The following is a 17141-nucleotide window of genomic DNA, read 5'->3' on the forward strand; positions in this document are numbered from 1 at the left end:
CTGGCTTTGCAGCTTCTGAACCCTTAAAATCTTTCTGTTACAAACCCAGTTTCATGCGCCAACGAAAAGTTGTCTTTATGAAATGTATTTATCATATTTATCTGTCACATTTCACTTTGCATAATTATGCAGAAAACCTGAACACTTCTTCAAGTTGAAAAATATAAATAATCGATTGGAATTTTCTTTCAAAAAAAGTTATAATATTTCTATTATGGAAACGAATAAAAGAACCTTAATCAAATCATTGTTGATATTCCCCCTTTGCTTAATTTTTGCGATGATGAAAAAATAGATGAATATTTGAAAAAGGAAGATAATGGAGAAGATTCAGGCCACAAAGCTGTCGAAGGAGAGAATGATTCAATAACGCTTGATAACCATGATATTGAAATCAATGCAGTCGACAGGGAAGAGAAGTTGCTTGAATTGTTGGATGCAATGGAATCGAAGAAGCTTAGGCCTACAGATTTATTCAAGAACGGATTAGTTACGAAAAGCAGCTTTTATCGTGCTGCAAAGGCAAGGAAGGAAGGAAGGGACATTTGCAGAATAGGAAGACCCCCAATTCTGAGCAAGCGAAGTAAAACTACATTCTTCTCAAAAATTAAAGACAAAATACAACTTGGTGCCTTTCCGTGTGCAAGATAAGTGAGAGACATAGTTGGATTTTTTTTTTTATTTTTTTGTTGATATCTTTTTGTAATAAGTTTATTACCTCATAAATACATAGCTGAAGATCAACACAAGCCAACTCCAAATTTTCGAGTGTACTGCACTTGGTAATATTCTATTATCAATTCGAACGAGGACCTTCACTTTGTCCATCTTATCCATTTGTCAGTAGAAAAAGCTACTCATTCAACAAGTAATGCCTTTTTCTTGGTTTGAAAAAAAGACAGACATTTATTTGATGAAAATCAGAACAAATCGGAATTAATTGATAATCTGGATGAAGTGTCTTCATTTGTATCTGATGTCAAGCCCTGTTTTGTAATCAGCTTTAAATGATCAAAAGTTAAAGAAGAGCCTAAATCTATTCTTTTTCCTTTGGTGTTCAATTTTTTCTCTATTTATGTTGTTTGAAAAATTTCAACTGTTTTTGAACAAACTCTTGGTGAGAAATTGATTATTGATATAATTATCTTACACTTTGTGTTTTCAATTTTTTTTATGCCTGTTTTCAAACATGATTTTTTTAAGTGTAATTTTCAATTAAGTTGGAATTCAAATTATTATTTTGTTATGTTTATTTTTAAATGAATGTGTGCGGAATTAGCTTTTTTTTTAAAAAAAATTATTCTATTTTTTTTGAAACAATGCGATGTTTGAAATTTTTTTATTAATAATAAAAGCATTTCCACGTCAATTGGTTAATAAGACATTAAAAATACTCTTCAGAAAAAAAAATATGAAAAAAAATCATCGAGTTCCGGGTTTATGACATGTCCCGGTTTTTTTACACACTAGCCCAGCAATAGACCTTAAACGAATTGAGCGGGTCAATTCGAATTGATCAAGTCAAAACGTTTTTTGTTTATTTTATTGGTATTGACTTAATCAATTCGGTTTTCCCTCAATCTTATTTGTGATCAAAAATTCAAAAATTATATATCAATTTTGATCATAATTCTTTGAAGTTTTTTGTGTTTTCTGTTACAGAGCAGTTTGTTTTTATTAATTTTTTTATATGTGTATCATTAATGTATTATTAATATATTTGCGTTAAGTTTTTTTTTTTAAGATCATGAAAAATTCATCGAAATTTTCGAAACAAGTTTTTTTTAAGTTATTTTTGATTTAATAATAAGTTTTTAATGTTCAAACTGTTATTAATTGTTTTTATTATGAAGCTAGTATTCATTATTTCGTTGGTTTTATTTCAGTTTTATTTAGAAAAGATGTTATTTATTGAACTATTGTTTTTTCATACAACTTTATCTGAATAACGAACTTTATCATCTATCATTTTTATTTTTTATCAAGAAAAGAATTGGTTAAATGATGAGTGGTTGAAAATTTTTTCAATTCGAATTTGTTTCATTGTTTTTTCTGTTTTTTTATATTTCGTTATATATTTCTAATTCTTTTTTATTCATTGAATTTTTTTCTTCAAATCAATCAAAATTTATCAAAATATAAAAAACAAAATTTGTTTTTAATGTAAAATTTGTTAAAACAAAAAATAATGTTGAATAAAGAATTTTGAAAAAATCAAAACATAGAATCTTTCGTTTTTTAAAAAAAAACATTCACATTATAATTAATATGAAAAATAATCCATTTATTCTTTAAATATTAAAAGATATAAACAACTTAATTTTTGAAATTTTCTATTGATCATGCACCCAGAATTGAATCAACTGGTCTTGACTCAATCAAAACGGTTTTGAGTCTCACTTTTTGGTTTTTTATGTGACTTATTGGTATTAGTCAAATCGAATACCGCATTACTTAATAATTTCGTTTTAGTTCTAATACTTTCTTATGACTCAACTTAAACCTGGCCAAACCCTAACCCTGAAAATCCAAAAAAGATCAAATTTTTTTGAGTGCTAACCCTAAAAAGAAGAGCGGGAACATAACCCTAAACCCAAGATCTGTTACGCTAACCCTAAAACCTAAACCAAGCAATTAATACATTGATTATTTTTGAATTTTAACCCTAAAAATAAAAAAATACTGGGTCAGATCAAAACTGCCCCGTTCTCTGTGAATATGCCCAAATTTTTTTCCTCACGTCACCCAGGGCTAACACCTATACTGAAAAAAAGTTATCACTCCATCATCCACTTGAGTAGGCCTTTGCGACAAGCCGACATTTCACGAAGGACCTCGACAAGTCGACAGACAAGACAGTCACAAAATTTTGAATTAATTAATTTATATTTTTTATTGAAAAACTCATTTTTTTAATTCTATTAATTTTTTCATGAAAATTACGTGCAAAATTTGATTTGAAACAACTTTTTTATTTCTTTAATTATTTTTTAATAAAAATAACCTAAAATGATATTAAAATGGGTTATCGACAGATCTTTGTCGAGATCAGTCTGTTGAAAGATCAGTCTGTAGAACAGATCAATCTGTCGTATGTGTCTATTTCTATTAACTTTTTTATTACAGATATTATATCAATTGCGATTCAGTGACGAAAACAGTTTTTGATTTCGAATAAAAGGATTATTGAATCAATAGAAATTGCAAGTTTTACATGTTTGTTATTATATCATAATTACTCCAAACCTATTTTTGTTATATATTTCATCTGTTTTTGAATCACCGAAAAGAATGCAAATATTTAAATAAAGTTTTTTTTAAAGTGTTCCATAATAATAATTTGCTTTGAATTTTGCGAACAAACACGATATTTTTGGTTAAAGCAGAGGAAGAAAAAAGAAAGGTGTGATAAATATCTTTGTAATAATATTTATAAACGATTAACAGGAAAAGTTATGAAATGGAATTGTTTCTGATAACGATGAAGAATGAAAATAATTTGTGATAATCAAAACATAACTACTGCAGCTTCAAAAGGAATAATTCCTCATCCGAGCAGAAATTGAAAGAAGAAGCGATATCACCGAGATACGCAGTGTTCAATTATTAAACAGGAAATAAGAGAAAGAGAAAGAAGCTGCAAAGGATTAAGAAAAAAAAGAAGAGCTAGCGTTGAATACTGAAGAAAAAGAAAAAGAAAAATATTATTGGAAATAATCTGTCAGCAGTCTTTTATCTTCTCCTTCTTATCCTCTTCATCTTCGTCTTCAAACAGCATATCATTTCAAGTGCTTCAACAGATAAGAGAATGCAACAATTGCAATCAAAGATTTCATAGAAACATCCTCTTCTCAATCCGCCTATTGATTATGATCCAATGTCTCATTCATCTTTTCACCCACCGTTTGAATCAGTATCTGGTTTTGAAGAAAAGAAAAGAGAAAGAAGAAAAGATTAAGACAAAAGTGAAGAAGAAAAAGAAAACGATGAAGAAGATTAAGTTAATGCTCAATCTGCTCAAAGGCAATGGAATTGGAAGAAGAAAAAAGTTAAACTTTCATTAAACACAAAGCCAATTCTTATATATCATTTTGATGGAATGCTGTTATTTTTTCTAATTGATATCGTCCATTCCTTTTAAACATAAAAAACTATCTGAATATTCTTTCAATCTTTTGTTTGTCTCCAATTTTTTCTTTTTAACTTTGTTTTTTCTTTCTCAATAACCTTTTCTTTAGTGCTCAGATATGCCCAACCAATTTGTCTTCGATCCCGCACATTGCGCATCTGAAAGCGGCATTCAATCTCCTCCCCCGAATATTGTCGATCCAAAATAGGTGAGTCTGAATGACTTCCTCTCTTGCAAAGCAGCTAATGGTTTCTTCAGACATTCCGTGGCCATCTCTCTAAGAATACTACCCAAACGCCGAGAAAGAAACAAACCCCTCAAAATCTGTTTTGTATTCGGACATCTTATCAACAGCTGATGAAGCAATCTTCCCCTTTTCTGTTAAAACCCCCTCCACTGCCCTCTTCATGAAGGAAGACAATTCACCTCCCCCTGGCACTCTTCCACAAGAATATCACTACCCCATTCCCATTGAAATACCAGAATCTGAATCTCCCGCTCAATTCTTCCCAACACTCGTCTCCTTCGAACTGGGGCTGCCTGAAAGCCAGTTTCCTCTTCTTCCTGTTTGGGTTAAGACTCCTTTTCTGTTCGTGAGAAGAGCAACGAAAAGAGCAAAAGCGGAAAAGCAGCCAGAAACAGAGAGTGAGTCTGAAGATGAGACACCTATTCCACTATCACCGAAGCACAAACCAGTTGTGCAAGTGAAAAGAGTTGTGAGTGAGGTTTTCTTTATTATCGATAATATTCATTACAATAACTTATTTATCTTTCAAAATATTTTCTTTTGTTCCATTTCTTTTCAAATTTTTATTTTCTTTCCTCATTCCAAACCCAGCCACCTCCCTCAACCGATCCCATCTCCATCATCCCTCCACCTCTTCCTCAGCTTCCTTTTGTTCCCAACTCCCCTTAAATAAATATTCATCTCTGAAGCACACGAACTGAGGAGCCAGAAGATCGCCTCTGCAGTGAATTCACTTTCATTTCTCTCTCTTTCGCTCAGTACTGGCAGAGAAAGCAGATACAACAGCCCTTCCGATCAACTTATGTAGCAAAAATGACTCCCTTTGAGAATGAATTGAGTGATTCTTCATTGGTTTCAGATGAATTGCTGTCTTTTCACTGGTTAAGAGGCCGAGAACGCCTTTCTTCTTCTTTAAGATGTTAGCACAACCTCGCTGTTATACTCTGCCTGGCTATGTGGAGACAAAAGTGGAGAGGAAGAAGAGAGCAATTCAGAGAGAGAATAGGGAAAGAGAGAGATGTGGAGGAGGAGAAGGAAGAAGATGGGGATTGTGGGGAGAGGGCAGAATGAAGAGGGAGAAGGAGAAGAAGACGATGAGGAAGAGTTATTCTAGTTGGAAAATAAAATCCTGCTGATAAATCGCATTATGTGGTCTCAGAACTATCCTCTTTCAATTTCTGTTTCAGTTCAACTTCCTCTCATGTTTTCGTTTCCTAATCCAGTTTTGCCCGTTTCTTCATCGTCATTCAAAATATTCACATTAGTCATCTGCTTTCTCTTCTTCTGCTGCATTTGCATCTGAATCAGCTTCTTCTATTGTGAAATAAACACAAATGCTTCTCCAAATAGGTGATTCTTGTTATTCTTGATAATGTGTTTTCACTCAATATCAAAAAGGCTGTCATTGAAGATGAGAATCCCATTCAGCACCAAGCATCAAACGAGCATGGCGTAGCTTACGTTATCACACCTTCAGCTTTGAGGTTGTTCTTCACCATTGACAGAAATGGCAAAGATCAGTTACTCGAAGATTTGCAACAGCCTCTTGAGATGATCTATTTGTCGAGCATAGACACAAAAAAAGAATTAACAAAGAAGTTTTGGCCACACTGAGGCATCATTTAAGAATTATTACTTGCATATCAGAGCTCAAAGGAAGAATAAAACAATGCATGCTTGCTGTTCATACAGCGTATGATGGAAAATCAGTAGGAGCAGAGCAAATGGAATTCTTTCGAATTGTGAAGATTAGAATACAACTTGGGATTTTTCATTCGCGAATCCTTCGACCAAACTGTTTGAGTCTAAATTGAATGAACACACTTTCAAGACGAATCTGAAAACACACATTATTTGTGCGATTGTTGTGGAAATGTTAAAACGAAATCTCGAAAGTGTGCCATTTCGAGCTCCTTCTTTGTTGGAAACTTTTTCAGGTGTGCTCTGAAAGAAGATTCGTTCATAGCTTTGTTCTATATTCATGTCTTGGAATTATTCGGAGAAAAGTACATGACTGAAGATGGGAGTTTTTCTTACGACCTAACTTGAATGAAGAAAGGCACATTCACCACTTCTCGAAAAAGCACTCATAATTGATCATCTTCACATATCTCATATTACCTCATCACGCTGATGCATCCTCATTCATGTGTGCATAAATCATTCACGTCGACTACTGTTTCATTATGAAAGATAAGACTTCCTGAGCCTTTTCCGTTCTATCTTTTTTCCATATGTCAAAATTTTTTTGAAAAGTTCCTTTTGTTGAATTTTGAAATAAAATAAAAATTTCATATTTTCATCAAATTTCTGTTCCCACAAATTAAACTTCACTGAAATGAAAATAAAAACATCGTAAAGGTTTTGATATCCATTCCAGTGAAGTTTAATTTGTGGGAACAGAAATTTGATCGGAATATGAATTTTTTTATTTATTTTGAAAATTAAACGAAAGGAACTTTTCAAAAAAATATTGACATATCTTTTTGCTATATAAGTGGCTAAGAGGTTCAAATTATGTTTGAAGCAGTTGATCTGAAGGACAGCAATACTGATTTGCACTAAATGCTATGGCAGGCCAGCTCTGTTTTTGCTTTTCTTCCTGTTCCCAGAACTCTTTTCGATTTTCATCTTTTGTTCGTTTTGTTCGCTAATAGCTAGTTCAATTCAATGAAACCATCTCTTCCATTAACCGCCTCTGCATATTTTTCTTCGTCAAGTGCTAATCCAGCAGTTAATCCTTCTTTATCTACTTTGAAAAAAGCGTGACTTTTTCATTAATTCAACAGCTGCTTCTCGTCTTCCAATTGTCTTTTTCATGTTCTAATGCAGTTCAATTGTTGGCCACTGGATTCAGCCGATTGGCAATGTTTTTGAAAGATCATTTTAGGATGTGAAAGTACAGGATCAAGCTGCATGGAATGAATGCAGATAACACGGCAATATTTCTTTTTTCAATATTAACAAAGAAGGTGAACTGTTTCCAGATAGTATCATGAAATTGATAGTTTACTTAAATAATGAATTTATTTAATTATATATATTTGATTATGGCTTTTGTGTGTTTTTATTTCATCTTCAAAATGAAAAATATGTGTTGCTTTCTCTTTTTTTGAAATTTTTGTTTTTTAATTTTCGTAGTTGACGCTTCAGAAGAATAAAATTCTCAAAATGTCAAAACTTTATTTCTCGTTCATGAAAATTAAAATTCAATAAAGACATAAAGTCAAAAAAATTCTTTTGATTATAATTATTGAAAATTAATTATCACTTTTATGAAAATTGAATTGAGTGTTGATAAAAAAAAAAAAAAAAAAAAAAAAAAAAAAAAAAAAAAAAAAAAAAAAAAAAAAACACTCGACACTGGCTTATTTTTTCGACAGACATAGGTTGCCAAAAATTTCCTTATCGCAAAGACCTACACTTGAGTTCAAAAATTCTTATTTGGGACAAAATTATTTGCTTTATGAATTTTGTTTCACACTATTCCAACTTATATTTTTCTCAACTTTTTTTCATTTCTATATTTTATTTTGCACGATAATGTTAGTATTATAATCATACGATTGCAGAAAAAGTATGGAACAAATCTTTGTTTTTTTCATAAAAATTAAAACTTCATCCCATTTATCCAAAATCAAATTAATTAATAATATGGTTTATCATTTGAATTTATAAGCATGGTATGATCAACATTATTTTCGGATAGATCAACATTAATTAAGGACAGACTGTAGTGATTTCGAACCATATTCTTATTTTATTTCAATTAAAATAGCTACAATAATAGCAACCAGTGCGATAATTTACATCAAAAATGTGTCAGCCCGCGAATGGAATATGAATGAAAATGAAAAAATAATAATTCATCTTTCAGAAATTTGTATGTAAGCGATTCTTTTTTATGAGTATTTTTATGTGATTCAACTCGTTAACGTCAAATGCTTGCTGTTCATTTCGTATGCAGCACAGGTCACGTATAGCAATCTGTTCCATGCATCGAACACAAACTCTGAAGCGAATATTAATCGAATATTAGTGGATGAAAAGCGAGAAACGAACGACACGCTTTTTCGGATGCAAATCCCACTGTATAATTCTCTCGCAAGTTCCACTTTCCGCACAGCATGTACAAATACAATGGGAAAGAGGGTGGCAGCTTTATGGGGTCATATTTTGGATGTTACACATTGCTGATTCAGATTAAGGTAGTAGAAGCAGTGGAGAAAGGGGAGGCAATGGTTTCATCCAAGGGCTTAACATGTCAACTTTGGATATGTTCAAATTGACATCGTGTGTGGCAAATGCACCGGAGAAATAGAAGATCATCCGGCCGAATGAGATTGTGATTGTGGAGCAGACGCAGTGCATGCCACTTAAAGAGGAGATATTTGTAGAGGCGAAGCTTGATGCGCCCAGAGCAGCAAACTTTGTGGACCAGCAAGTGAACACAGCTATTTTCGGTAAGTTTTAGTTTTTTTCGTTCAAGATTGCCTGGATTCTCGAAGAAGAGGGAGGTCAGGAAAGCTGAAAAGAAGAAGGCAAAATATTTTGAGCTTGATTAAAGAAAAGAAAATAATTTCAAACAGATTGTCTTATGCAATGGTGAAGATTTGAAGCGATGTGGTGTGAGCTGAAATTTTCTTTTAATTATTACAAAGAATTTTTGTGCATTTATTTTTTTAAATAGATTTTTTTTTAATTTTTGTAATTTTTAGAACTTTTTTCATTATTTATCATGAACTTCCACTTTTTCTTGTGAGTTGATCGAATCGGTCATTTTGTGAATGCGCTTATTAACAATCTGCAGCACATTGCCTATCTGAACTACATCGGCAGAGAAATCATCGATTCACCCAATCTTTCCAATCAGATTGGACTCACTCAAACAATTGCTAATAAGCTCTGTCCAAGATACGATGAAAGAGCAATTCATCATTTAATAAGGTTTGTAATTTTTTTTGATTATTGTTATTATTGTTTTTATCATATTTCTTGTTTTTCTATTTTTAACTTTTTCAAACCCTCATTTTTATTTTTACAATTAATTGATACGTAAACATATGAACCATCTCTTTTTTTGTTATAATTTCATTCAGTTTCTTCTTTTTAGAGTGGGCAATGGGTCTCCTCCACGATCACCTACCACCGTTTGTGTCATCATTGGAGTCAGAGCTGATGAAAAAGACTGAACCGGGAACCCTCTTCTGCGCATTTGGCTTCCACTATTGTCACTGTGTTGCGGCTGACTGTTCATTCCACATGAAACGAGACTTCCTCTTCTCACAGACCACTAAACATTTCTTCTCTTCGTCGTCAATGCCTTCTTCTTATTCTTCCTTCTCAAATCAGTCATCCACAAACCGTTTTGTTGTTTCAATGATCAAAAAAGTCAAATGCACATCGCAAAAAGCAGGAATTATCTCCTCTTTCCAATAAAAGTTCTCCTCTTTTAACTGTCACTCCATATCTTCTGTGAATAACACTCCATTCAAACACCACAATTCTCCTTCTCCTCCTCTCTTCTTTCTTACTTTGCCTCAAAAAATAATTTCAGCTTCCACCAAATGCTCTCTTTCCTCAAATATCTTCAACAGATAAAACATCTTTTTTGTGTAACATCACAAGCACAAATAGAGCTGCCACGAGCTGTCAACATGTTGATTCTTGCAGATCATCTATGTCTTCAAGTTCATCACAACGTTCTTCTTCTTCTTCTTTGATTTCCTCCTCCTGCTGAAGGGATATCAATGGACAGATCGCTCAATTCTTCCCATCGTATTCATATGTTTTCACGCCTGAAGCGCATTCCTTAATCAAAAAAGTTGTATCTTCCTTCCTATCTCCAAACTTTGCACCACCGCTGCTGGGCGTTTCAAGCACAGGTATTTATTAACAAAAAGACAATAGACAGAAAAATGGAGTCTTTTGCATCATTTTTCTTCTATTACTTACACCAGCGTCGGATGATGTGTTGAAGAAATTATTGTTCCCATATGAGAAATGCATAAATGATAAAAGGTTGGGTAATGCAAGATAATGACAGAGAAGGAGAGAGAGAAGGAGAAGTGGAAGGAGAGACCGAAAGAGAGAGAGAAGGAAAAGGAAAAGAGAAAGAGAAACGAGAGAAATTTCCTAGTTTTAAGACTGTTAGGCGATTGGGTAGAGCATCTTGACACAGACGAGGCAGTCGATGAATGTGGAGTCAATCCATTGACACTCGAAAACTACTCATCTTCCAACACCATCAACACATTTGGTTTTCTTGATTATGCAACCAATCTCATTGACGACTTTCTCTTTGAGCAATTACTGAACAATGGCGATGGCATTCTGCGAAGAAGATTCAGTTCGCTTGCAAACAGCCTCATTTCGAGCAGAGAATTGTCTGTTTTTCAGTCAGATGCGATCTGAATCCATCTTATGTGCATCGAAGACAAAGACTGAGAAAAAGCAATCAAAATTCAACACAAACCTTTTTGACTCATTCAATTGCTGGCGTTGGCACATCAACAGGCACATCTCCTTCTTCATTGCCGATGAATCCTTTCTTTCTCTTCCTCAATCATCTCCTTCACCCTCTCCTTCAACTTCCTCTTCCTCCTCTTCATCATCCCAATATATTCCAGTGGTAAAAGGGATTTCTCTCCGCACCAGATCACCTCATAGCTTAGAGATTTCCTGCTCTCCGCATAAGAGCTATGCTTCCTCTCCTCCGCAGACGCTATCTCAACCGCTGTGCACAATTGGCTGCTGCTTCTTGTGCCTCACGTTCTTCTTCTTCCTCCTCCTCCTCCTCCACTTCTTCTTCTTCATCATTGCTTCGTTCTTCAAGAAACAGATTTCTGACAGGCAAAGAGCAGCAGATGAGGAGGATGCAGCAACAGTTCGGAAGAAGAAGGAAAAGACAATATTTTGTTCTCCCTCCAGATGCATTTGAGGCGCTGCCGCTGTTTGCAAAGTTTCGGATGGTGGAGCGGTATGCGGAGAATCTGGAGAAGAGGAAGAGAGAAAGAGAGAGAGCGAAGGAAAGAGAGAGAGAGAAGCAAGGAATGAGAGAAGAGAGGGGAAAAAAAACAAGAGAGCTGATAAAGTTGAGGAAGGAATTGAAACCTACAAATGATGAAAATAACAATGATGATGAAAAAGAAAAAAAATGAAAAACAGAAGAAAACGAGAGTTTATCATTGATTGGAAGAGAATCTTTGAAAAAAAACGAAGAAAAATGAAGATAGTGAATGCCTTTCCGACAGCTCCATCATCAGTGATGAAGAAGAGCGAACAGATGAGACACAAACAGAGAGAGAAACAGAGGTTGATGCGAAGGTATTACCAGGCGCTTGAGCTTCAACGTGATTCTGTTGTGAATGAGGTGCTTTTGATGGTCAGACCAAACCTGCTGCTTTCTCCAGAGCCGATTGATGAGTCGATAAAAAGACCAGGAATGAGTGGGAATGCTTCAAAAATGAGGGGGATGGCGAAAAGGATGAGAAAGAAGAGAAAGAAGAGAAAACTTCTTTGAATGAAAATGGAAACAAGGAAGAAGTTGAAGGCGATGAAGATGACTGAAAAGAAGAGGATCAAGAAGTGATTTTGGAGGATTCAATGAACAACCGCAAAGAAGTTGCTTGAAAAGCAAAGACAATAAAAAAGAAGCAGAAAAGAGTGCAAACGCCAAAGAATCCATAAAAAATGACAAAAAACTTGAAACGAACAACAATGAGCCAAAACCAGAGCCACTTTCATCGCAAGTCCTGCAAAAACAGCAGCAACAGAACGCAAAGCAATCACATTCCCCAAAGCCTAAACAATATTCTTAGAAAGAGAAACCTTTGGAACGATGCACTTAACACGAGGGAAGCGAATGGACGGCGGATGGAGAGGAGTCGGAGGGAGAGCGTTGATTGTGTACAGCCAAGAGATGGAGATGGGAAGAGGAGCTGTTGGTGCACCTATAACTCCACTGTCACCTGCTGTTGGAGGAGGAGGAATTGGAGGAGGAGGAGGGGTGACGTTGGGTGTGATGGGGATGAAGGATTTGAACAAAGAAGTGACAAGGGCGATGCAAGATGAGTTTCAGAATGAGAAAGGGAAAGTGGACGATGAAGAAGCAAAGATCATGTTCAGTTCATTGGAATCTGATGATCAGAGAGAAAAACTGCTTCGGCTGATGAAACTGTGGGAGATACAAAAGAAGAAGAAGGAGAAAAAAGAAAAGCGGGATCGCAGGAAAATGGAGAAAGAAGAAAAAGACAAGAATCTGTTTAGCAGCATCCAAGGAATATTATAAAAACATCTTGAGACCAACCAGAAGGAGAATAAAATGGCAAGCGATGCGCAACAAGAGGCGAAAGAAAGCCAAACGCCAATTTTGACAAGAGAGCGGAAATTGGACTGCATGTTGAATGATTTAGCGAATTCTGACCTGGAAGATTTGAGCGATGAACTGGATGTGCCCTGCCGTTATGTGCGAATCAAAAGCGAGGAAAAAGGGCAATTTGTGTGGAAGATGAGGAAAGTGCCTGTGTATGCAGAAGTCGACGCGATGCAGACGAGAACGCGGTGATCTGATGAGCGCACTGAAGAGCGGGCTGAGGCAGAGCAGGGCGGAGTTGAGAAGAGGAAGGGGGACGAAGTGGAGGGGATGGTGGCCATACAAAGAGGAAGCAGAAGCGACACACAGGAAGGGAAGGAAAGGAGCAGGGAAAGGATCACCTCTGCTGTTTCAGAAGGAGAATGGGAAAAGAACATTCAGTCAGAACAGCGAGCCTGGGAGAAGAGATGCGTTGTCAAAAGTCTTTTCGTCGCTGTCGTTTACAAAGTTGGCTTCTTTCTTCACATCGCACAATTCAATGGCAATGGATCTGATACAGAAATACCATGCACTCAATTTGGTTGTGCCTTTTAATTCAGCTGCCGATTTTACTTCGAATACAAACATTGCTCTTCATCCTCTTTCTCATTGAACTTCTTCACTTGTGAATTCGTTTTTGTTTATGAACATCCAACCGCAATCTTCTCCTTCCCTCTTGTCTCAAGCTGTTCATCCATCTTCTGCTAATTTTGCTTCTCCTGGATCACTTCCTCCACTTTCACTGCCTGCTCCTTCTTCGTCTACTTCTTTTTCATTCAACTCTCCTTGAATTCGGAGTCAGACCTCATCTTTCGTTGCTATTTGGAAAGATACAAAGAAATACTTATTCAAATAACGAATATCAGCCGAAATTATAAGACATGGAAATTATTTAATATAACGCTAAGAAAAGCATGCACGTTATCAACAAGAAAATGATTCTGGCTTTTTCATTTGGAAGCTGAAGCATTTGAAGTGAAAAGAAAAAGTATTCAAGCTATTTTTGTTTGGAATGGCTGGGTTCCAAAATAGTCAATGGCAGATTTCGCAGCTACGAAGCAACAGCGAGTTGCAGGAAATGAAAGCATGAGGGAAACTGATTCAGAGGAAAAGGCTTAAGTGAAGAGAAATTATATGAATTCTAGCGCAAATCTGAAAGATTGTTGGAATAAGAATATAGAATAAAATATTATCTGAAGAAAATTGTCTGAAATATATGAATATATTCTTTTTGAAGATACGAAAACAATGAATTATTTTTCTTGAGCTTAATTTATAGTTGATGGAGAAGAGAAAATAAATGAAGAAATAGTTGATGAAATTGAAATATTTTATTTGATGAAAATAGAAGGAAAAATAAAGAAATTAGAAAAAGGTTATCATTTCCAGTGATTTTTGTGTTAACTGCGCTGAAGGTGAGTGTTTGAGTTGGAACAAATGTTGAGGAAAGGAGGGTGAGAGAGGCGTCTTGGAGGAGGGAAATGAAGCTGGTGAGAGCACACTCGATGGTGGCACATGGGGTCTGTTGGGGTCTGCCACAGGCATCAGCATCAGTTCCTCTGTTAGAAACGATTTTATTCAAAGCGATGAAGATGATCCAGATATTGAACTTGACTTTATCCAATGTTCCACTATTTCGTTTAACGCTTGATGAATTCGATGAAACGAATAAAATGAATGGAAATTTGTTGGCCTAATAAAGGAAAGGGAAAAAATAGAAAAATGACTTTTATTGTTCAATTAGTTTCAATAATTTTGTTTTCCTTTCATTTTTTCTGTTCTTTTTATAAGCTTTCTCTTTGCAATGTTGTATTTTTCCAATTATGAACTTGCAATTTTTTCTTTTGAAGTTTTATTTTTTTATTTTTGGCTAATTTTTATTGAACTTGATCAAAAAAATCTTTTCGCACTGAAATTATCAAAAAGGTATGTTTTTTCGAATATAACAATAAAACAAATATATATTACAGAAATAAAAGCTAAATACTCGTAATTAATCTAAAAACTCTTTGATCATCAAATACCACAATAGATTTTATTTTTTCTATTTTTGATCTTTTTTAATGATACAGTCTGTCCGTAATTAATGTTGATCTGTCCAAAAATAATGTTGATCATACCGTAAAGTTAAAAAATAATTGCAGAGCCATTATTAATAGAGAATAAAAACAAAAGAAGAAGTGTTAACAAACTGGTTCCTTTTTAATTGTTTCTTTAAAATGATTGACATTTGAGATACAATTTATGAAAATACACACGTTGCATTCACGTTTGCATTTCATTTCGATTGTTCCTTTGTGATCAATGTTTGATTGTGTTTCTTTTTTTTATTTCTTGATCTTTCAATAACCTTCAGTTTCTATGAACAGGATATAATCAATTTGTTATTGTGTTTTGTTTCAAACTTCTTGAATGCGGAAAAAGCTTGAATTTATGATAATATTGAAATCATTTTGCATCATATTTCATTTGATGGTTCGAAATCAATAATCTATTGTTTTTCTTTGTTAATTTGCAACATGAAAGATGCCCTAAAGATTTTTATTTATCATTTATGATTTTTATTCAAGAATTGCTTTATTTTTAAAGAATATTCACATTCACTATTTTTGTTTGAAAATTTTATCATAGGAATATGTCTGACTTTATTTCGATTTATAAATAGAGAAATATATAACTTAAAAACTTTTTCATCATTTTCATTTTTTATTCAATCATTTTTTTAAACTTTAAAACAAAACAAAGAATACTCATAATTATTATTTTTTCTTTTATTTCATTAGTGAATATTGAAAATGTTTAAACTTGTTTAAATGAAAAAAGTCAAAGATTGTGAGTTAAACATTACAAATCCTTTTTTTCCAAAACCACAGGTCACGCATCGTTTTCCACATGCATAATTGTTTTTCTAGCAACGCGTGCTGAAATTTTCTGAAAAGATTGAAGCATTGTAGATATAAAATGAGACTCATCCTCCCATTTCAACGAGTTTTCTTCGACTTGGGCTTTCCAGATTCCAAAAATGTTTTCGATAGGATTTAGATCAGGGGAGTAAGCAGCATTAAACAGAACTTTGTATCCAGACTGTAAAATAATTTCATCAGTATTCACATGATGAATCGACGCATTGTCCATGACAATAACTGAAGATTCAAATGATTTTATGGATAGCAAGAATCTTTTCAAATACGCTTCAAATAGTTCGTGGTCTATTATTCCTCGAACCACTTCTGTGTATCCCATTCCGTTCATTGAAATTGAAGTGATGGCAGTGATAGATTGAAACAAAGGAGGAGGAGGAACAAGCACTTTATCCCCCTTTTCCGACCATCCGTACTTTCTAATGCAGCTTATGTTCCAAGAAGTCTCGTCAATAAAAAAAGGAACAGCACCATCCCGCTGATATTGGAAAAGCTTCTCCACAAAGTTTATTCTTTGGAGTTTATTTTCTTCAGAATTGCCAGCTGACGGTCGCACAGTAATTCTTTTAAAAGAAAACAACGGAAACTTGTGTGTCTCACTGTTTCTTTCTGTCAAAATTTTATGAACCGAAGATTTTCCAATAGAATGGCCTGCATTTGTCATTTCGTGTGCAACTTTTCTCAAAGTTGTTAGCGGGTTAAGTTTCATTTTTTCTCTAACTATTTTATCCAAAGTGTCATTATCGACTATTCTTTTTATTCCTCTTTTTTTAAACGGTTGTGTAATTTCCACACCAACCTGCAACTTTGATAAATACCTTGCAGTTGTAATTGTTGTGAGCAAGCATTCTTTGGCATACCATAATTCTGTCTTTGTCTGACCATGAACACGAAACAAATCCGCAAGCTTTCTTCTTTTTTCCAACGTAGCTGGAGTGTAGGGTTTTTTGTTGATAAACGTTTCAGAATCATAAGCTTTTTGTATTTGTTCGTTTTTTTGTACTTCGGTTTCTTTTTTCTTCAATTCTGCTCTCATGCGAATTACATGGTGAATACTGTCTTCCAGGGGATGAGCGAAGGGCATTATGACTGGCCTGTCACTGTATTCTTCTGCATTTGGAACATTTTGAGTGATCAAATGTTTTTTTATGTCGCTTGAGCATTCAATAAATAAATATTGCTCATAAAGATATTTTTTCACTGTTATTATCAGATATTAAGGTTTTAAAAATTTAACACAATTGAAGGTTTGATCAACATTATTTTTGGACAGATCAATAATAATTACGGACAGACTGTATCAAAAAAAATCACCCATATTCAAAAATAGAAAAAACAAAATAATCTAAATTTTCAGACCATTGCTTGAATATACTTCAGTCGGACTATTTTTTTATCGGACAGAAGGGCAATCTCCTGATTTATAACTGTTTCTAATTGGTTTTTAATAATAATTACAGGTCTGCCTATTTTGCCAACTTGTTGTTTTGC

General features: G+C 34.2%; 5 protein-coding genes across 5 annotated transcripts; 4 read left to right on the top strand and 1 right to left on the bottom strand.

The window, feature by feature from the left end:
* Nucleotides 1-10415: 10415 nt before the first annotated feature.
* MONOS_4982 (uncharacterized protein) lies at nt 10416-10790 on the top strand (the record flags this gene model as incomplete). The annotated part of the gene is made up of 1 exon (XM_067875094.1): nt 10416-10790. The coding sequence occupies one exon, from the start codon at nt 10416-10418 to the stop codon at nt 10788-10790; it is 375 nt and encodes a 124-aa protein (XP_067732392.1).
* A 287-nt stretch (nt 10791-11077) lies between these two features.
* Nucleotides 11078-11536, top strand: MONOS_4981 (uncharacterized protein; the record flags this gene model as incomplete). The annotated part of the gene is made up of 1 exon (XM_067875093.1): nt 11078-11536. The coding sequence occupies one exon, from the start codon at nt 11078-11080 to the stop codon at nt 11534-11536; it is 459 nt and encodes a 152-aa protein (XP_067732393.1).
* Nucleotides 11537-12240: 704 nt separating this feature from the next.
* Nucleotides 12241-12666, top strand: MONOS_4980 (uncharacterized protein; the record flags this gene model as incomplete). The annotated part of the gene is made up of 1 exon (XM_067875092.1): nt 12241-12666. The coding sequence occupies one exon, from the start codon at nt 12241-12243 to the stop codon at nt 12664-12666; it is 426 nt and encodes a 141-aa protein (XP_067732394.1).
* Nucleotides 12667-12904: 238 nt separating this feature from the next.
* MONOS_4979 (uncharacterized protein) lies at nt 12905-13342 on the top strand (the record flags this gene model as incomplete). Its single annotated transcript, XM_067875090.1, has 1 exon — nt 12905-13342. The coding sequence occupies one exon, from the start codon at nt 12905-12907 to the stop codon at nt 13340-13342; it is 438 nt and encodes a 145-aa protein (XP_067732395.1).
* A 2261-nt stretch (nt 13343-15603) lies between these two features.
* MONOS_4978 (putative DDE superfamily endonuclease) lies at nt 15604-16686 on the bottom strand (the record flags this gene model as incomplete). Its single annotated transcript, XM_067875089.1, has 1 exon — nt 15604-16686. One exon carries the CDS (start codon nt 16684-16686, stop codon nt 15604-15606), a length of 1083 nt encoding a protein of 360 aa, XP_067732396.1.
* Nucleotides 16687-17141: the final 455 nt, after the last annotated feature.

The sequence above is a fragment of the Monocercomonoides exilis genome, assembly GCF_001643675.1.
Source record: "Monocercomonoides exilis strain PA203 chromosome Unknown scaffold9-1957334, whole genome shotgun sequence".
NCBI classification, from domain to species: domain Eukaryota; phylum Preaxostyla; order Oxymonadida; family Polymastigidae; genus Monocercomonoides; species Monocercomonoides exilis.